The 16575-nt window shown below is 51.2% G+C and overlaps 1 protein-coding gene across 5 annotated transcripts in view; it reads left to right on the top strand.

Annotated features, from left to right (window-relative positions):
- Positions 1 to 16575, top strand: part of LOC140399046 (glutamate receptor ionotropic, NMDA 1) — a 370944-nt gene that overhangs the window by 298687 nt on the left and 55682 nt on the right. For all 5 annotated transcript variants that reach the window (XM_072488128.1, XM_072488126.1, XM_072488127.1 and 2 more), the window contains 3 exons: positions 757 to 869; positions 7857 to 8005; positions 9107 to 9264. In XM_072488128.1, the coding sequence (XP_072344229.1) occupies positions 757 to 869; positions 7857 to 8005; positions 9107 to 9264 (420 nt within the window). The remainder of the gene's footprint in view (positions 1 to 756; positions 870 to 7856; positions 8006 to 9106; positions 9265 to 16575) is intronic.

Raw genomic sequence — 16575 nt, 5'->3', positions numbered from 1 at the left:
GGCGCAGGCAGGACTAATTAAACAGCAAAAGTGAGTGTTGGCCCAAGGCAAAAGGGCTGTTAAAATGAGACAAGCAAAGAATAAAGAGATGTGTTTGGGTTGTAACATCAGTACAAATATCATCCCATTTCAGAAAAATCTCATGGAAATTACTCCCACTGCTGAAAGCAATCAAGAAGATGATTATAAGCAATATTGCTAATTACAATCACATCTTTTCACCTTCTGCATCCTGAAATGAGCTTCACCCTCAGAAATGTGTTCAGTTTTCTTCTGAAGATCAGCAGAGATTCCATAAGTACTGTCCAGGGGACACTGGCTCTGTGGGAAAAGAAACATCTTCTGGAATCAAGCTTAACCTTATGTTTTTGTATTTTATATTGATGAATCTGAGCCACCTCTTGTGATCATAACCCCCTGCGCTTACCCTGGTGTGGGTTGAGGTAACCCAATGTTAACCAACCCTATACGAGGTGTAAAATAAGTAAACTGCAACAGGATGCCAGCCTACAGCTTTGCAGTTTGAGGTAAATGAGGCCAGTGCCTTTTCATCGGTTATTTGTCCAAAGGTCAAAATTGGCCCCATTGTATTTCACTGAAAACTGATGGTTATCGTGATAACTGTGTAGATAGTAATTTTGCACCATTAATTCCCAATATTTCATCCTGTATACAAGGACTCCATCTTGATTGTCATATAAATTGGCAATCCGTAGATCCTTTGGGATTGTAACATCTGAAGTTTCTTTCTTCTAGTCCTTTTGGGAGATTTAAAGTGAACAGTGAGGAGGAGGAGGAAGATGCACTGACCCTGTCCTCAGCCATGTGGTTCTCCTGGGGCGTACTCCTGAATTCTGGGATTGGAGAAGGTAAGAGGGAGGAACGATAGCATTAAGAGCCTCACGGAGTAATTACAGTATCCCACCGATTCAGTTTCACGTTTGCAGTTTGTGATGTTGGTGGATGTTGAGTAGGGATAAGGGTGTGTAGATGACCTGGGTCACATTGATATCCAAAAATACGAGGTGTTGGGCGTCTTGAAAAATATTAAGGTAGATAAGTCCCCAGGGCCTGATGGGATCTACCCCAGAATACTGAAGGAGGCAAGAGAGAAAATTGCTGAGGCACTGACAGAAATCTTTGGATCCTGACTGTCTTCAGGTGATGTCCCGGAGTATTGGAGAATAGCCAATGTTGTTCCTTTGTTTAAGAACGGTAGCAAGGATAATCCAGGAACTACAGGCCGGTGAGCCTTACATCAGTGGTAGGGAAATTACTGGAGAGAATTCTTCGAGACAGGTATCTACTCCCATTTGGAAGCAAGAGGCAGCACGGTTTTGTGAAGGGGAGGTCATGTCTCACTAACTTGATAGAGTTTTTCGAGGAGGTCACAAAAATTATTGATGCAGGTAGGGCAGTGGATATTGTCTATATGGACTTCAGTAAGGCCTTTGACAAGGTCCCTCATGGCAGACTGGTACAAAAGGGGAAGTCACACGGGATCAGATGGATACAGAACTGGCTAGGTCATAGAAGGCAGAGAGTAGAATTGGAAGGGTGCTTTTCTGATTAGAGGGCTGTGACTAGTGGTGTTCTGCAGGGATCAGTGCTGGGACCTTTGCTGTTCGTAGTATATATAAATGATTTGGAGAAAAATGTAACTGGTCTGATTAGTAAGTTTGCGGACGACGCAAAGGTTGGTGGAATTGCGGATAGTGATGAGGACTGTCAGAGGATACAGCAGGATTTAGAATGTTTGGAGAGTTGGGCAGCGAGATGGCAGATGGAGTTTAATCCGGACAAATATGAGGCAATGATTTTGGAAGGTAGGGAAGATACAGTGAATGGTAGAACCCTCAAGAGTATTGACAGTCAGAGAGATCTTGGTGTACAGGTCCACAGGTCACTGAAAGGGGCAACACAGGTGGAGAAGGTAGTCAAGAAGGCATACGGCATGCTTGCCTTCATTGGCCGGGGCATTGAGTGTAAAAATTGGCAAGTCATGTTGCAGCTGTATAGAACCTTAGTTAGGCCACAATTGGAGTATAGTGTTCAATTCTGGTCGCCACACTACCAGAAGGATGTGGAGGCTTTAGAGAGGGTGCAGAAGAGATTTACCAGAATGTTGCCTGGTATGGAGGACATTAGCTATGAGGAGAGGTTTAATAAACTTGGTTTGTTCTCACTGGAACGAAGGAGGTTGAGGGGCGACCTGTTAGAGGTCTACAAAATTATGAGGAGCATAGACAGAGTGGATAGTCAGAGGCTTTTCCCCCGGGTAGAGGGGTCAATTACTAGGGGGCAGAGGTTTAAGGTGCGAGGGGCTAGGTTTAGAGGAGATGTACAAGGCAAGTTTTTTTACACAGAGGGTAGTGGGTGCCTGTAACTCGCTGCCGGAGGAGGTGGTGGCAGCAGGGACGATAGTGACATTTAAGGGGCATCTTGACAAATACATGAATAGGATGGGAATAGAGGGATACGAACCTTGGAAGTGTGGAAGATTTTAGTTTAGACGGGCAGCATGGTCGGCACGGGCTTGGAGGGCCGAAGGGCCTGTTCCTGTGCTGTACATTTCTTTGTTCTTTGTTCGTCAGTCTGCATGCCACAGAAACTCCCATTTTCCAATTTTAATGACGATTCAGGGGGTCCACATCGAGTAAAGAGCTTAGTTTTATTTACAATACGATGTATACACTGCCCAGTAGATCATTGTAGCGCACAATGACTTACGAGAGAGACGAATAGAGATGAAGTCGATGAGGCTTTATTAAGCGTGACTTGTTCTCCGCAGTTCAGCAACAGACTGGAGCGGCGGGAAGAAGCCCGGGTTCTTATACTCCGCCTTCAGGGCGGAGCTAGGGGTCAACAGCCAACCAGGACCCGGGATCTGTCAGCCAATCGCATCACGGCTTCACAGTCCCACATGACCCCTAATGCATACTACCACATTCACCTCTTGTTAAAAATGAACCCGGCAGGGTGGTGCTTCGCATGGTGGTAGGGGTTTACAAGGCTGGTCCTGGGAGGAAAAATATTTTTGGCATGTCATTACAATGCCCTACACTTTGCCCTACACTGGGCTATGTACAGGGTTTGTGAACTATTTACAATATTTGTAAGAGGAAAAGAACATTCTCGTTACAGTCCAACAACATTCTTGTGTTACACCGATGCCACGAGTCGAGTGGGCGGTCTGGTCGTCCTTGTCGATCGCCTCGGCCCCGGTGGTGGTGCAGGTGCTTGTTCCAGCATTGTCGTCTCCGGGAGCTTTTCGGTGTCTGCTTCTGTTTCACTCCTGGTCGGACATGGGAGGAGGACCGATCCTCCCAGGAAGGGGGCGGTCGCGGGGTGCACCGGTGGCAGGGAGGGGGTGATCGGTGTCGGGGGGGTGTGCGTGTTGCTGGCGGGCGCCATGTCTCGCAGGGAAACCGTGTCCTGTCGGCCGTCGAGGTACGCCACTGTAGGCGTACTGCGGGTTCGCGTGGAGGAGATGAACCCTCTCGACCAACGGGTCCGACTTGTGCGCCCGCACATGTTTCCGGAGCAAGATGGGTCCTGGGGCCGCCAGCCAGGTCGGCAGCGACGTTCCGGAGGAGGACTTCCTGGGGAAGACAAGGAGCCGCTCATGAGGCGGTTTGGTTAGTGGTGGTACACAGCAGCGACCGGATGGAGTGGAGAGCGTCCGGGAGGACCTCCTGCCACCGTGAAACTGGGAGATCCCTGGACCGTAGGGCCAGTAGGACGGTCTTCCAGACCGTGCCGTTCTCCCTCTCTACTTGCCCGTTCCCCCGGGGGTTGTAGCTGGTCATCCTGCTCGAGGCTATACCCTTGCTGAGCAGGAACTGGCGCAGCTCGTCACTCATGAAGGAGGACCCCCTGTCGCTATGGATATATGCGGGCAACCGAACAGTGTGAATATGGTGCTCAGGGCTTTAATAACTGTGGCCGCTGTCATGTCGGGGCAGGAGATGGCGAAAGGGAAACGGGAGTACTCGTCCACCACGTTCAGGAAGTATGTGTTGCGGTCGGTGGAGGGGAGGGGCCCTTTGAAATCCAGACTGAGGCGTTCAAAGGGACGGGAAGCCTTGATCAGGTGCGCTCTATCCGGCCTGAAAAAGTGCGGTTTGCACTCTGTGCAGATGTGGCAGTTCCTGGTGACTGTACGGACCTCCTCCACAGAGTAGGGGAGGTTGCGGGACTTTATAAAATGGTAGAACCGAGTGATCCCCGGGTGGCAGAGGTCCTCGTGGAGGCTTGGAGACGGTCTATTTGTGCGTTGGCACAGGTGCCGCGGGATAGGGCATCGGACGGCTCGTTCAGCTTTCCGGGACGGTACAAGATCTCGTAGTTGAAGGTGGAGAGCTCGATCCTCCACCTTAAGATCTTGTCATTTTTAATTTTGCCCCGCTGTGCATTATCGAACATGAAAGCTACCGACCGTTGGTCAGTGAGGAGAGTGAATCTCCTGCCGGCCAGGTAATGCCTCCAATGTCGCACAGCTTCCACTATGGCTTGGGCTTCCTTTTCCACCGAAGAGTGGCGGATTTCTGAGGCGTGGAGGGTTCGGGAGAAAAAGGCCACGGGTCTGTCCGCTTGGTTAAGGGTGGCCGCTAGAGCTACATCGGAGGCGTCGATCTCGACCTGGAAGGGGAGGGACTCGTCGATGGCGCGCATCGTGGCCTTTGCGATATCCGCTTTGATCCGGGGTGAGGTTTGCAAACAAGGATGGCGGTTCAACTTTGAGGGTTGCGAGGCCGCAGATAGTGAGTGGGGGTATTGGGCCGCCGAATTGAAACGTTAGGCTCTGCAGGTTGCACTGGAAATCTAATCCCAGTAATGTGGGCGCGCAGAGTTGGGGAAGGACGTAGAGCCTGTAGTTTTTAAACTCCCTCCCTTGCACCGTTAGGGTCACTATGCAGAACCCTTTGATCTCTACGGAGTGGGATCCTGCAGCTAGGGAAATCTTTTACGTACTGGGACGGATGGTCAAAAAACAGCGTCTTACCGTGTCGGGGTGGATGAAGCTTTCGGTGCTCCCGGAGTCGATCAGGCATGGTGTCTCGTGTCCGTTGATCAGCACCGTTATTGTCGTCGTCTGGAGCGTCCGGGGCGTCCGGGGCCGTGCTTGATCCAGCGTCACCGAGGCCAGATGTGGTCGTAGTGTCTCAGCGTCTTCTTCGGACCCCGTGGAGCCGTCGATGCTGGGGTCCTTTGTTGTCATCCAAGATGGCGGCGTCCATGAATCGCACGCGGCCGGGGGTGGACAAAATGGCCGCCCCCACGGATCGCACATGGCTGGGGGTCACAAGATGGCGGCGCCCATCCTCCCCTCGTGGTGGCCGGGACCCAAAATGGCGGCGCCCGCGGGTCACACATGGGATGCTGGGGGGGGGTTGGGGAGCGTTTGGGATGCGCTGGACTCTTTGTTCTCCGGGGACAGCGGCGACCCCCCGAGACCGGCACACAGCCGCGAAATGGCTGCGCGGGCCGGGCAGCGCTGCCGGGGGTGTTTCGCCTGCCCGCAGAAATAGCAGCAGGCCCCCCGGGATGATCTGGCGTCTTAACCGCGCAAGCCTGTGAGGGAGGAGGGGGGGTTTGTCGCGACGGGGGTCCACGGAGCCCAAGGGGCTGCCGCGCGGTCGGAGCCGTAGGCGCGGGCGTTTTGCGAGGCCACATCTAGGGAAGCTGCGATGGCCCGTGCCTCTTAGAGTCCTAGCGACTCTTTTTCTAAAAGTCTTTGGCGGATTTGGGGAGAGTTCATACCTGCCACAAACGCATCGCGAATTAACATGTCCATGTGTTCAGTCGCGTTTACCGGCGGGCAGCTGCAGCATTGTCCCAAAATTAGCAGCGCGGCGTAGAACTCCTCTAGCGATTCTCCGGGACTTTGCCGTCTCGTTGCGAGTTGGTAGCGTGCGTAGACCTGGTTCACTGGGCGGACGTAGACGCTCTTTAGTGCTGCGAGCGCCGTCGGGAAATCCTCTGCGTCTTCTATGAGAGGGTAAATTTCCGGGCTTACCCTTGAGTGCAGGACCTGTAGTTTCTGGTCTTCTGTGATCCGGCCGGGGGCCGTTCGGAGGTAGCCTTCGAAACAAGCCTGCCAGTGTTTAAAAACTGCTGCTGAGTTCACTGCGTGGGGGCTGATCCGCAGGCATTCCGGGGCGATCCTGAGCTCCATAGTCCTTTAAGCACGCTTAATAAATTGTAGCGCACAATGACTTACGAGAGAGACGAATAGAGATGAAGTCGATGAGGCTTTATTAAGCGTGACTTGTTCTCCGCAGTTCAGCAACAGACTGGAGCGGCGGGGAGAAGCCCGGGTTCTTATACTCCGCCTTCAGGGCGGAGCTAGGGGTCAACAGCCAACCAGGACCCGGGATCTGTCAGCCAATCGCATCACGGCTTCACAGTCCCACATGACCCCTAATGCATACTACCACAATCCCTACCGGGTTTGTCTCTCTGATCGATGCCTTACTGGCCGACCTTTTATACCACGGTTAATATAGATGCCCCGCCCCTAGCGGAGGAGCTCGTACTGCACAAGGACCACAGGGAAGATAATCAGCCCCATCCTTGTAGGTCCCGTGTCGGATATTAATCAATTCTGCCTCTCTGATTCACAAACTGCCATGCGGTTTGCTGCATAGTTCTAAATATGAAATCAGTACTTTCTATCGAAAGAAGTAGTGACTTTAAAATGGGGACTGTATTCCTGATTCAATTGTCCATTCTGTCTGACCCTGTCTCATTTGAAGATTCTTTTGGGCTCGACTCCCTTTGGACAAAACTATGAACAAACTATTCTCAGTTGGTTCATTTATAATGAAGCACAGTCATCTGAAAGTGTGATTCAGCCTGATTTGGACAAGTTTAGTGAGTGGGCAAATGAATGGCAGATGTAGTATAAAGGCGAGGTTATCCACTTTGGTAGCAAAAACGAGAAGGCAGACTATTATCTGAATGGCCATAAATTAGGAGAGGAGAATGTGCAACGAGACCTGGGTGTCCTCATACATCAGTCACTGAAGGTAAGCATGTAGCTGCAGCAGGCGGTAAAGAAGGCAAATGGTATGTTGTCCTTCATAGCAAGAGGATTTGAGTACAGGAGCAGGGATGTGTTACTGCAATTATACAGGGTCTTGGTGAGGCCGCACCTGGAATATTGTGTGCAGTTTTCATCTCCTTATCTGAGGAAGGATGTTCTTGCTGTAGAGGGAGTGCAGACTGTCCAGACTGTTTTCCAGACTGATTCCTGGGATGGCGGGACTGACGTATGAGGAGAGATTGAATTGGTTCGGATTGCATTCGCTGGAGTTCAGAAGAATGAGGGGGGATCTCATAGAAACCTATGAAACTCCAACAGGACTAGAAAGGGTAGATGCAGGAAGGACGTTCCCGATGGTGGGGTGTGTCCAGAATCAGAGTGTCACAGTCTGAGGATAGGGGGTAGACCATTTAGGACAGAGATTAGGAGACATTTCTTCACTCAAAGAGTGGTTGGCCAGGAAGTAGTTGAAGCCAAAACATTGCACGTTTTCAAGAAGCAGTTACATACAGCACTTAGGGCGAAGGGGATCAAAGGATGTGGGGGGAAGCGGGATTAGGCTTTTGAGTTGGATGATCAGCCATGAATGGTAGAGCATGCTCAAAGTGTCAACTGGCCTTCTGCTCCTATTTTCTGTGTTTCTGTGAAAGACCACCTAGAGCCAATTGTAAGGCAAGCTGGTTGCTAATATAGTTGGAACGTCCAAGTCTGAAAGTGTGAGAAGTACAGAGAGGGTGCAGTGTGTCTGAGATGGAAGAGAATGAAGTCACTTAACTCTAACATGGTGCCTCTCCATCTACATTTCCAGGGGCTCCGAGAAGTTTCTCTGCTCGAATCCTGGGCATGGTTTGGGCTGGATTTGCTATGATTATTGTTGCCTCATACACTGCCAACCTGGCAGCTTTCCTGGTGTTGGACAGACCCGAGGAGCGGATCACCGGAATCAACGATCCCAGGGTAAAGCTTTCACACTAATATCACTGCTCCAGGTGCTGCAGTGCACACCACAGAGCACAGGTTTTGCAATTCTCACCTTCTCGAATTACGTGAGCTGTGTTGAGCACAGCTTTATAAAACATATCTCCTAATTCAATTATAGAGGCCACCCACTGCCACTTTGTGACCACATCACTGTCCATTAATATTAGATACTCCCACATTTGCACACTCAAATCTGAGATCACATTTTCACCATTCGCAGCTGTTCCTCCACATCATGTGAGGAAGTCCGGGGAATGCTTCTCCAGAAAATAGTGATTTTTCACACGTTATTTGGAAGAGTATTTTAATAGTTTGCTTGTAAATTTGTGTAAATACTTCAGGCGCACACATGCTATTGGATAGCTGTATTAGTGAATCAAGCCCATTGTGGCAATCTCCTCTTTTTGACTCACTTTCAACAGGTTTCTTCCTGTGCTACTTAAATGAGCCTCATGTTAGCCAGAGTAACAACGAACACTTCAGATGTTCATTGAATGTTCTTTATCTATCATTTGTTTCCCTGGTATTTGGAGCGTCAGTGTAGTCGGGAAGGTTAAATAAAACCACTATTAAAATTGTGAATCTGAAGTACACTCTGGGCGGCACGGTAGCACAGTGGTTAGCAGTGTTGCTTCACAGCTACAGGGCCCAGGTTTGATTCCCAGTTTGGGTCACTGTCTGTGTAGAGTCTGCATGTTCTCCCTATGTCTGTGTGGGTTTCCTCTGGGTGCTCCGGTTTCCTCCCACAAGTCCCGAAAGACATGCTGTTAGGTAATTTGGACATTCTGAATTCTCCCTCTGTGTACCCGAACAGGTGTCGTAATATGGCGACTAGGGGTTTTCACAGTAACTTCATTGCAGTGTTGATGTAAGCCTACTTGTGACAATACAGATTTATTATTATTGTAAAGAACTGCCTTCCCAATTCACTAACTGTGGTGTAGATTTTCAATGAAAATGACAATTGGGTGAATTCTGAACTGGTGGCTGGTTGGAAATCTACCTCAGTACCTCTATTTATTACGAATGTGGAGTAAGAGCCCAAACGTTTTTAACCCATTATTACTTTGTTTACAGCTTCGAAATCCTTCCGACAAGTTTATCTATGCTACAGTGAAGCAGAGTTCTGTGGATATCTACTTCCGGCGGCAGGTAGAGCTGAGCACCATGTATCGTCACATGGAGAAACACAATTACGAGAATGCAGCTGATGCTATCCAGGCTGTACGAGATGGGTAATACTCTCAACAACTTCTGAGACATTCATTAATCCTTCCCACACTGCTCCTGCGGATACAAAGTAATGGCACTGTTCCCTGTGCAGGCCAGAAAGTTCAATCTTCCATTTCTTAGCTTTACTGGATTCACCGATGTGAGAAAAAGCACCATTGGGGTTTCTACAATTTCCTTTAAGCAGTCAGGACTAATGAAGGAAATATCAGCCCGGGTCTCCCAATCACAACAGCGTACGGTCAGGCTTGGTAATGGTGACCTCCACAGTCATTTTGCGAGATGGCATTCACTGTTTAAAAATCACCCTGCGATTTAACCACTGCGTTGCAGTAGGCGCGGATCTGGGCGGGCCAGTTAAAGAGCAGGAAAGGCCATAATCAAATGCGAATCAGTTTGCTATCGAACAAGCCCAGTCCTGATGGCATGTTCCGGATCTCGCCCAAACATGGTGAGCATATCATCAACCCCAATTCGCATTCATTTCCATCTCATTAACGAGATTGAAGTCGAATGCTGTGACCCCTCCGGGAATTAGCCGGCTCTCCAGTGCGAAAGCACGCGGGTGCCGTTTAGTGCTCCTTATTAAAAACGTGAAGCAGGTGCAATGGCTGCTGAGGGGAACTGAGGAGGTGAAGAGCCATTTCCATTTTCTGGCATGCAGCTCAAGGGCACTGGTGCTGCTCCCCCAGTGCTTCAGGGCGGCTCAGTGGGGTAGGGCTTGGTCGGGAGGCTGAAGCATTCCAGGTCAGGGGTCGCCTCTGGGCCGAGGGTAGGGGGAGGGTTGGGAGGATGTGGAGCTCTTCATTCGATAGGCCTTCAAGCCGTCTTTCAATATTGTGGATACCCATAAACGGCAGAAGTACAACTGCTGCCTGTCTGTCCTACCAAACATCTCCAGGACAGGGCCCTGTTCCTGGTTATATGCTGATGGTCACTTTAACTCCCTTTGACTGTGGCTAGCCTCCAGCTTCACAGCTGAAGGCTATTGCTAATGAGGAATTGGCCTTGTTAATTGTCACAGCTGCAGGTTGTGTTTGCTACTTGCTCCTGCTGGTGGCTGCTGTTGCTGCTTCCATCCTTTTCCGTAGCCAGAAAGGACAGTTTTTTCTAAGATACCTGGATCCTGGAACACTGGACTCAGGAGAATGAGTTCAGAAGGCAATCCGGTTTGAAGCAAGAAGATGCTGCGGGTCCTGGTGCGCGACATTGTTCCAAATGGGTCACCTGGTAACGCCGTTGAAGAAATGCTTTTGCAGGTTGCTGATGCTTTTGTTGCTGGTGTGGTGGGTGCTGCGTGTAACTGGCATGTCACCGCGGGTGAAACACGCTGGAAGTCGCGGATGTTCACCTGCACCTTGAGCGGCAGTGGAATATGTGGATTCCAGGATTTGATTCCTGTGAGTACGGCAGGGCCTGCACTGCCTTGGCTCCTGGATGGAGAATGGCACTGATATGTAGAACAAGTAACATACTGGTGGATAGATAATTTCTACGACAAAGGTCTGGACATGATGACACATTCTCAGGCTTATCCTCCGTTTCTCTTGAGGAACCTGCGAGGGGTGATACTGTGTGTTTGGTTGTTTTTTGTGAGCTGATTTGGCTTGGTATTGTTACCATTATGGAACAGTGACGTTTCCTTGGTGTTTAATAGTTAGCGTGATATGCGGAATGTTATATAGTTGATTTTCAAATCTTCGTTACTGTTGACCGTTTCATAAACAAAATATTGCCAAGTGGGTACACAGTCCATGTCTCACACATTGATTATTGCATCACATTTCATTCAAACCTTAAAGCCTGAACAGTTTTCCTGAACACCAGAAGCGTCAGCACCATAGAGGCAGAAGCCAACAATCAGAGGGGAGGGCACCTGAGCACCATCTCCCTAATGTTCCTGGCAGGGGTCTGGGGTCCAGGGTCTAGGGGCTCCTGCTGTGGCTGGGGCGAATGTGCAGATCAAGATTCTCCCAACACTACTGGCTCGGTGGATGGCACTCTGAGAGAAGGCGGGACACATAAGGGTGGGGGAGAGGTGGGGGATTTGAGGGTGGAAGCCTATCTGATTGTTGGTCTCTCTCCTCCAATTCCTTGCAGAGATGACAATATGGATTGTGTTGCCCGGGTGACAGAAAAGGCAACGGCACAGGCTGGAGGCAACACCCCATGTTCAGGGGGCCGCCTCACACCCTGACGACCCGGCTGCCTATCAGGCCAAGGAGGAACCCAGAGGAGGATGCCAGTGACGGCCCTCGGTGTACAGGCATCGTTGGTCTTTCGAGGAGATGACGGACAGCATGTGCTGCAGGAGGCTCCGTCTCAACATGGAAATGGCGCGGCACCTGTGCCATGTCCTCGCGAACTTTGCACCCCGTGGGGGAGGAGGATACTCATACCCAGTGTCCGTGAAGGTCACTGTGGTGATGAACCTTTATGCGGCGGGTTCATTCCAGGCCTCGAGCAGGATCTTGAGCAGCATTTCATAAGCTGCAGCCCACAAGTGCATCCGTGAAGTCACGGATGTCCAGTATACTTGGCAGCGGACAATATTAGCTTTGAACTGAACCAAACCTACCAAGATGCCCAGGCAACAAGATTCTCCACCATCACTGGAATGGCCCAGGTCCAGGGGGTAATTGATAGCGTAATGTTGCCTTTCATACACCGTGGCATCAGGGAGCGCCCCTCATTAACAGGAAGGGGTTCCGCTCCCTGAATGTTCAATTTGTGTGCGACCACCACCTCTGGATCATGCACATGTGTGCACACTTCCCAGGAAGCGTGAATGACAGCTACATCCTGGGACACTCGGAGATACCCGGTATCTTCAAGGACCACCCCAGGATGTTGTGTTGGCTGTTGGGGGATAAGGGGTACCCGCTGAGGTCCTGACTGATGACGCCAGTGCAGAGGCATTGCCCCCCACCCCCCCCACCCCCTCCACCCCCCATTCCCCTCCTGCCCCCATTCCCCTCGTTCCTGTTCCTGAGGCTGCATTCTGCTGCTGGACCACTGCTGTCTTGGAGGGCTCTGACACTGGAGCCCTGGGCCATTGCGGTGGTTGGGTGGCCAGTTATCACGGACCGATTGGTCCACTCATATGTCTGGAGGCTGTGAGGGGAAGGCACCAATGTGCTGGGAATCTGGCAGAGAGAACATGGAGGAAGCTCTGGACTGACCACCCAGACTTTCTGTGGAACAGGAATTCCTATATCTGGCCAGCACTCCAGGAAGACAGCGCTTCAGAACAAGGAGTCATAGGGAGGGTGCAATAAGCGGGAGTTTATTTACCGAAGTGAACACTATCTACAAGCGCCGAACAACCGTGACAACACTGTGCAACTAGACCTTCCTGCCGCACTCCCAGGATCCACAGCGGAGGTGGAGGCTGCCTGCCGTCTGCCATGCCCTGCTGGCTGTGATAACCTTGGCAGCTGTCCTCTGGAGGGCTTAGATCTGGGAAGCCTCGGCCTGCTTTTGGGGTGCTGCTTTGTGGCAGTGCCACCCTCCTCTGCCTGTGAAGCTGGAGCTGAATTGGACACAGGACAAGCGGATTATGATGGGCTGGATACTCCCGGAGTCACCTGGGTGGATGGTCCATGGGTGGGCACCAGCTGCTCCTCCTGCCTATGGAGGCCCAAATGCCTTGGTTTCTTCCTTGGGATGGAAAGGCAACTGGAGTGAGCTTGGGAATCCCCAACGTCCTCTAGCATTGGTACTGATTGAGCCCAGCGAGTGCCTGCAGTGTGGAGTGCTTGTCCTGCAACAGTGCAGAGGTCTACCACCACAGTGGCTACCACCCTTGCTGTGTTGACCTGGTTGTGTTGGAGTGCTGACACTATCTTCCAAGACAGAAGGCGTTGGGCCTCCTCCATTCTGCCTTTCAATCTGAGGAGCATAGCTGACATCCCCTGCTGATGTTCCCAACTTTGCCATTGGAACTCCAGCAACTGGGCCATGACTGAGTCCAGAGGCATGTCATTTGACTGAGTTTCAGCAGATTCCAGCAATCCTCGGAGTGCCGTAAGCCTGGACGACCCTGCCTCAGCCTTCTGTGTATCACAGAGAGTGAGTGCTCACCAGTGAGTGACCCCTGAGGCCTCCCTAAAACTAGGTCCCCCGAGGTGTGTGTGTGTGTGTGTGTGTGTGCGCGCTGGTGGAGGAAATGGGTGAAAGTTCTGATGGTTTTTCAATGTCCACATCGGACAAATCATCTTGGCTGGTGCCGGAGCTCTTTTGGACCTTGCTGGTGGACTCCTTGGGCTGCTCCCCTGATGTGCCTACGAGAGAAGGGAGATTTCAGTCGTGCATGGCTGGGGCCTTCACATACAGGAGACATGACTCGCATCAGTTTGGTGTGATGGATGATGACGCACTGGATCCTCACTTGGTTTATTACTGCCCACCTCACCCTTGGTACAGGAGCGGTTGACTTCCTCCCTGGCCAGCTAGAGGGCTCTCTCCTAGAATTCAGAGGCAACTTTCAACTGGAACATCCCTCTGCCTGTCTGGGATCTCTCCCTCTTATTGTGTGCCAGTTAGCCTGCATGAAAACGGTTGTGGAGAGTGTGAGCAGGACATGTGTCAGGGCAGATTCTAAGGAGGCCTGGCATTTGTGGATGGTGAGTGTGAACAGCGAGGTGATGAGGACACAACCCACAGGGGAGATGTAGTTGTGTGTGTGGGAGAGGGAGGGGTGGTGTCCCTTTAGCTGGCTGTGTGTGAGCTCTCCGTGGATGTGTGATGGGTGTGTGAGTGTGCGAGTTACGAGTTATGGAATGATAGACTTACCCTGGCAAAACGGAGGAGATCATTCATCCTTTTTCAGCACTGGTTGCATGTTGCCCTGTGCATGCAGTTGGCGCTGACCACCGCTGCCACCATTATTGGGTTGGTGTCCCTGGTAGCTGGGCTCCTCCCTGTGCGAGGGTACAGGATGTCACGCTGCACCTCCACAGCATCTAGCAGTCTGCTGAGGGAGGCATCTGAGAACTTGGGGGGAGACTTCCTTGCAGCGATGTGTAACTATGGACCAAGGATAAGTGGCTGGTGAGTGCTGGGGCAGCTTTTAAATGGAGCTCCCCCATGATATTAATGGGCTCAGGTGATGGCCATGCATCTCATGGCCTGAAATTTGTTTTCAAAAGAGCCTTCCATAACGGGGGGGGGGGAAACCCACCATCGCCGCTGATGGGCTAAACAGGGCTTTTCCCACTTGCCATCAGACTTTGCCAAATTTAAGGGAAAATCCACCTTGGGTTGGAATGAATTTCTGTGTGATAATCTTGTCATAATATCCACTCATGTATATAATGAGGCAGTGATTGACACACAGGACAACCAATGAACACACACAACACAGAACAGCCAATCACCACACAGTACATGACCACTATAAAGCCCACAGGGCATTAAGACTCTCTCTCACAGGACACAGCTACTGAGATAGTTAGAGTGCACAAGCCAGTGAGCACTATCTCCATGTGGTAGAGAGCTAGTCTGGTCAAGCCAGTAGGAGGTTATCAGTTAGATTAATAGTGTCAACCCACAGCAGATTATGTCAGCAATCAGCAAGTTCAATAAAACAGATTTGGACCATCTCCTGTGTCGGAAGCCTGTTTCTAGTTTTACTGCATCCAGTTGCAGTCAACGTTGAACCAACTCACATAACACATCATGGTACCAGGGAGCTATTCATTCTAACGAACCTACCTCAGTTCACGCTGTTCCTGTTGACTGCGGGGGAATCAAGCCATCCACATCTATAACTCGCTCACGTTTGCCGATGGCGAAGACAAGACGAAGTTCAAGACAGTTCTGCTGAAATTCGACAGCCACTGCGAAACTGAAGTGAATGAGAGCTTTGAATGGTACATCTTCCAACAGAGGCTTCAGGGTAAGGATGAACCTTTTCAGTCCTTCTTGACCCATCTCCGCATCCTAGCGCAGTCATGTAATTATGACTCAATGGCTGATTCCATGATCCGGGATCAGATCGTTTTTGGGGTCCAGTCCGACACCCTGTGGGAGCAGCTCCTCAAAATCAAACAGTTGATCCTCTCCATCGCCATCGAAACGTGCGTTGTCCATGAGCATGCCAAAAATCGTTACTCCCGCATCAGGGTGGCAGAAACTGCAAAACTGGCCTCCCACGAGGCAGAAAGGGTGCAGGCCATAGCGAAAATGCAAGGCCTGAGCATCGAGGAGAGTAGCCGTTTCGCGCGTTTTTCCCGGGTCCCTACGCATGCGTGCCACGACCAAGTGGACGATGAGGCCAAAGACCCTAATGCGAATGTGCAAACGTCGGCCGACTGCACTGCCCATGCGCGATGGCGCACAGAACGTGCTGACGTCAGCGCCATGACGTGTCCAAATTGTGGCTCCGCCCATTTAAAGCGGCAATGTCCAGCCAAAGGAAGGCGATGTTTGCAGTGTGGAAAGCCTGGGCATTATGCGGCCTTCTGCAGGTCCGCTCCATCGAGCAACAGCCAGCGATCCCAGCTGCAGCGCAGACGTGTCCGCTGCGTACAACAAGGCATGCAGGATTCTGATCCCGACAGCCCAACGGACCCCGATGCTGACTGCCTCGAGTCTCCATATCGGGTGGGCATCATCACCACACGCGAGCTAATCTCCACCACGCCTGCAAACCGCCTTTCAATCCTGAGTGTGGAACCTGACGACGAGTGGTGTGCTGTCATCACGGTCAACCAGTCTCGCATCCGATTTAAATTGGACACTGGCGCGTCTGCAAACCCCATATCACAGTCGGACCTCGACAGCATCCGAGACCAACCTAGCATTCTTTCACCAGCCTGCCAGCTCCTGGACTACAATGCCAATGCCATAGCTGCCAGTGGATCGTGTCAGCTAGGTGTATCTCACAAGGCAATCAAGGTGACGTTAAGATTCAAGATCATCCGGCCTGACAAGGCATCCCTGCTCGGGGCTCGCGCATGCAAACTCCTAAATCTGGTACAGCGAGTCCATGCCATGTCCTCGACACCGGCAACTGCCTCGCCCAATGCAAATCTCCAGGCTGAGATAGACGACATTCTCACGCAACACCACAATGTGTTTGATGGGATGGGCATGCTCCCATATCGCTCCAAGATATTGCTCAAGCCGAATGCCACCCCAGTCATCCATGCACCACGCCGAGTGCCGGCTCCCCTCAAGGTTCGTCTGAAAATGCAGCTACGAGAGCTCCAAGACCAGGGCATCATCTCAAAGGTCACAGAACCAACAGACTGGGTCAGCTTCATGGTCTGCGTCAAGAAACCCTCTGGCGAACTCCGCATTTGCATTGATCC

The sequence above is a fragment of the Scyliorhinus torazame genome, chromosome 22 (genome assembly GCF_047496885.1).
Source record: "Scyliorhinus torazame isolate Kashiwa2021f chromosome 22, sScyTor2.1, whole genome shotgun sequence".
Classification (NCBI taxonomy): Eukaryota; Metazoa; Chordata; class Chondrichthyes; order Carcharhiniformes; family Scyliorhinidae; genus Scyliorhinus; species Scyliorhinus torazame.
Note: the sequence above shows the minus strand (reverse complement) of the source record. Positions and strands in the feature narration are given on the sequence as shown.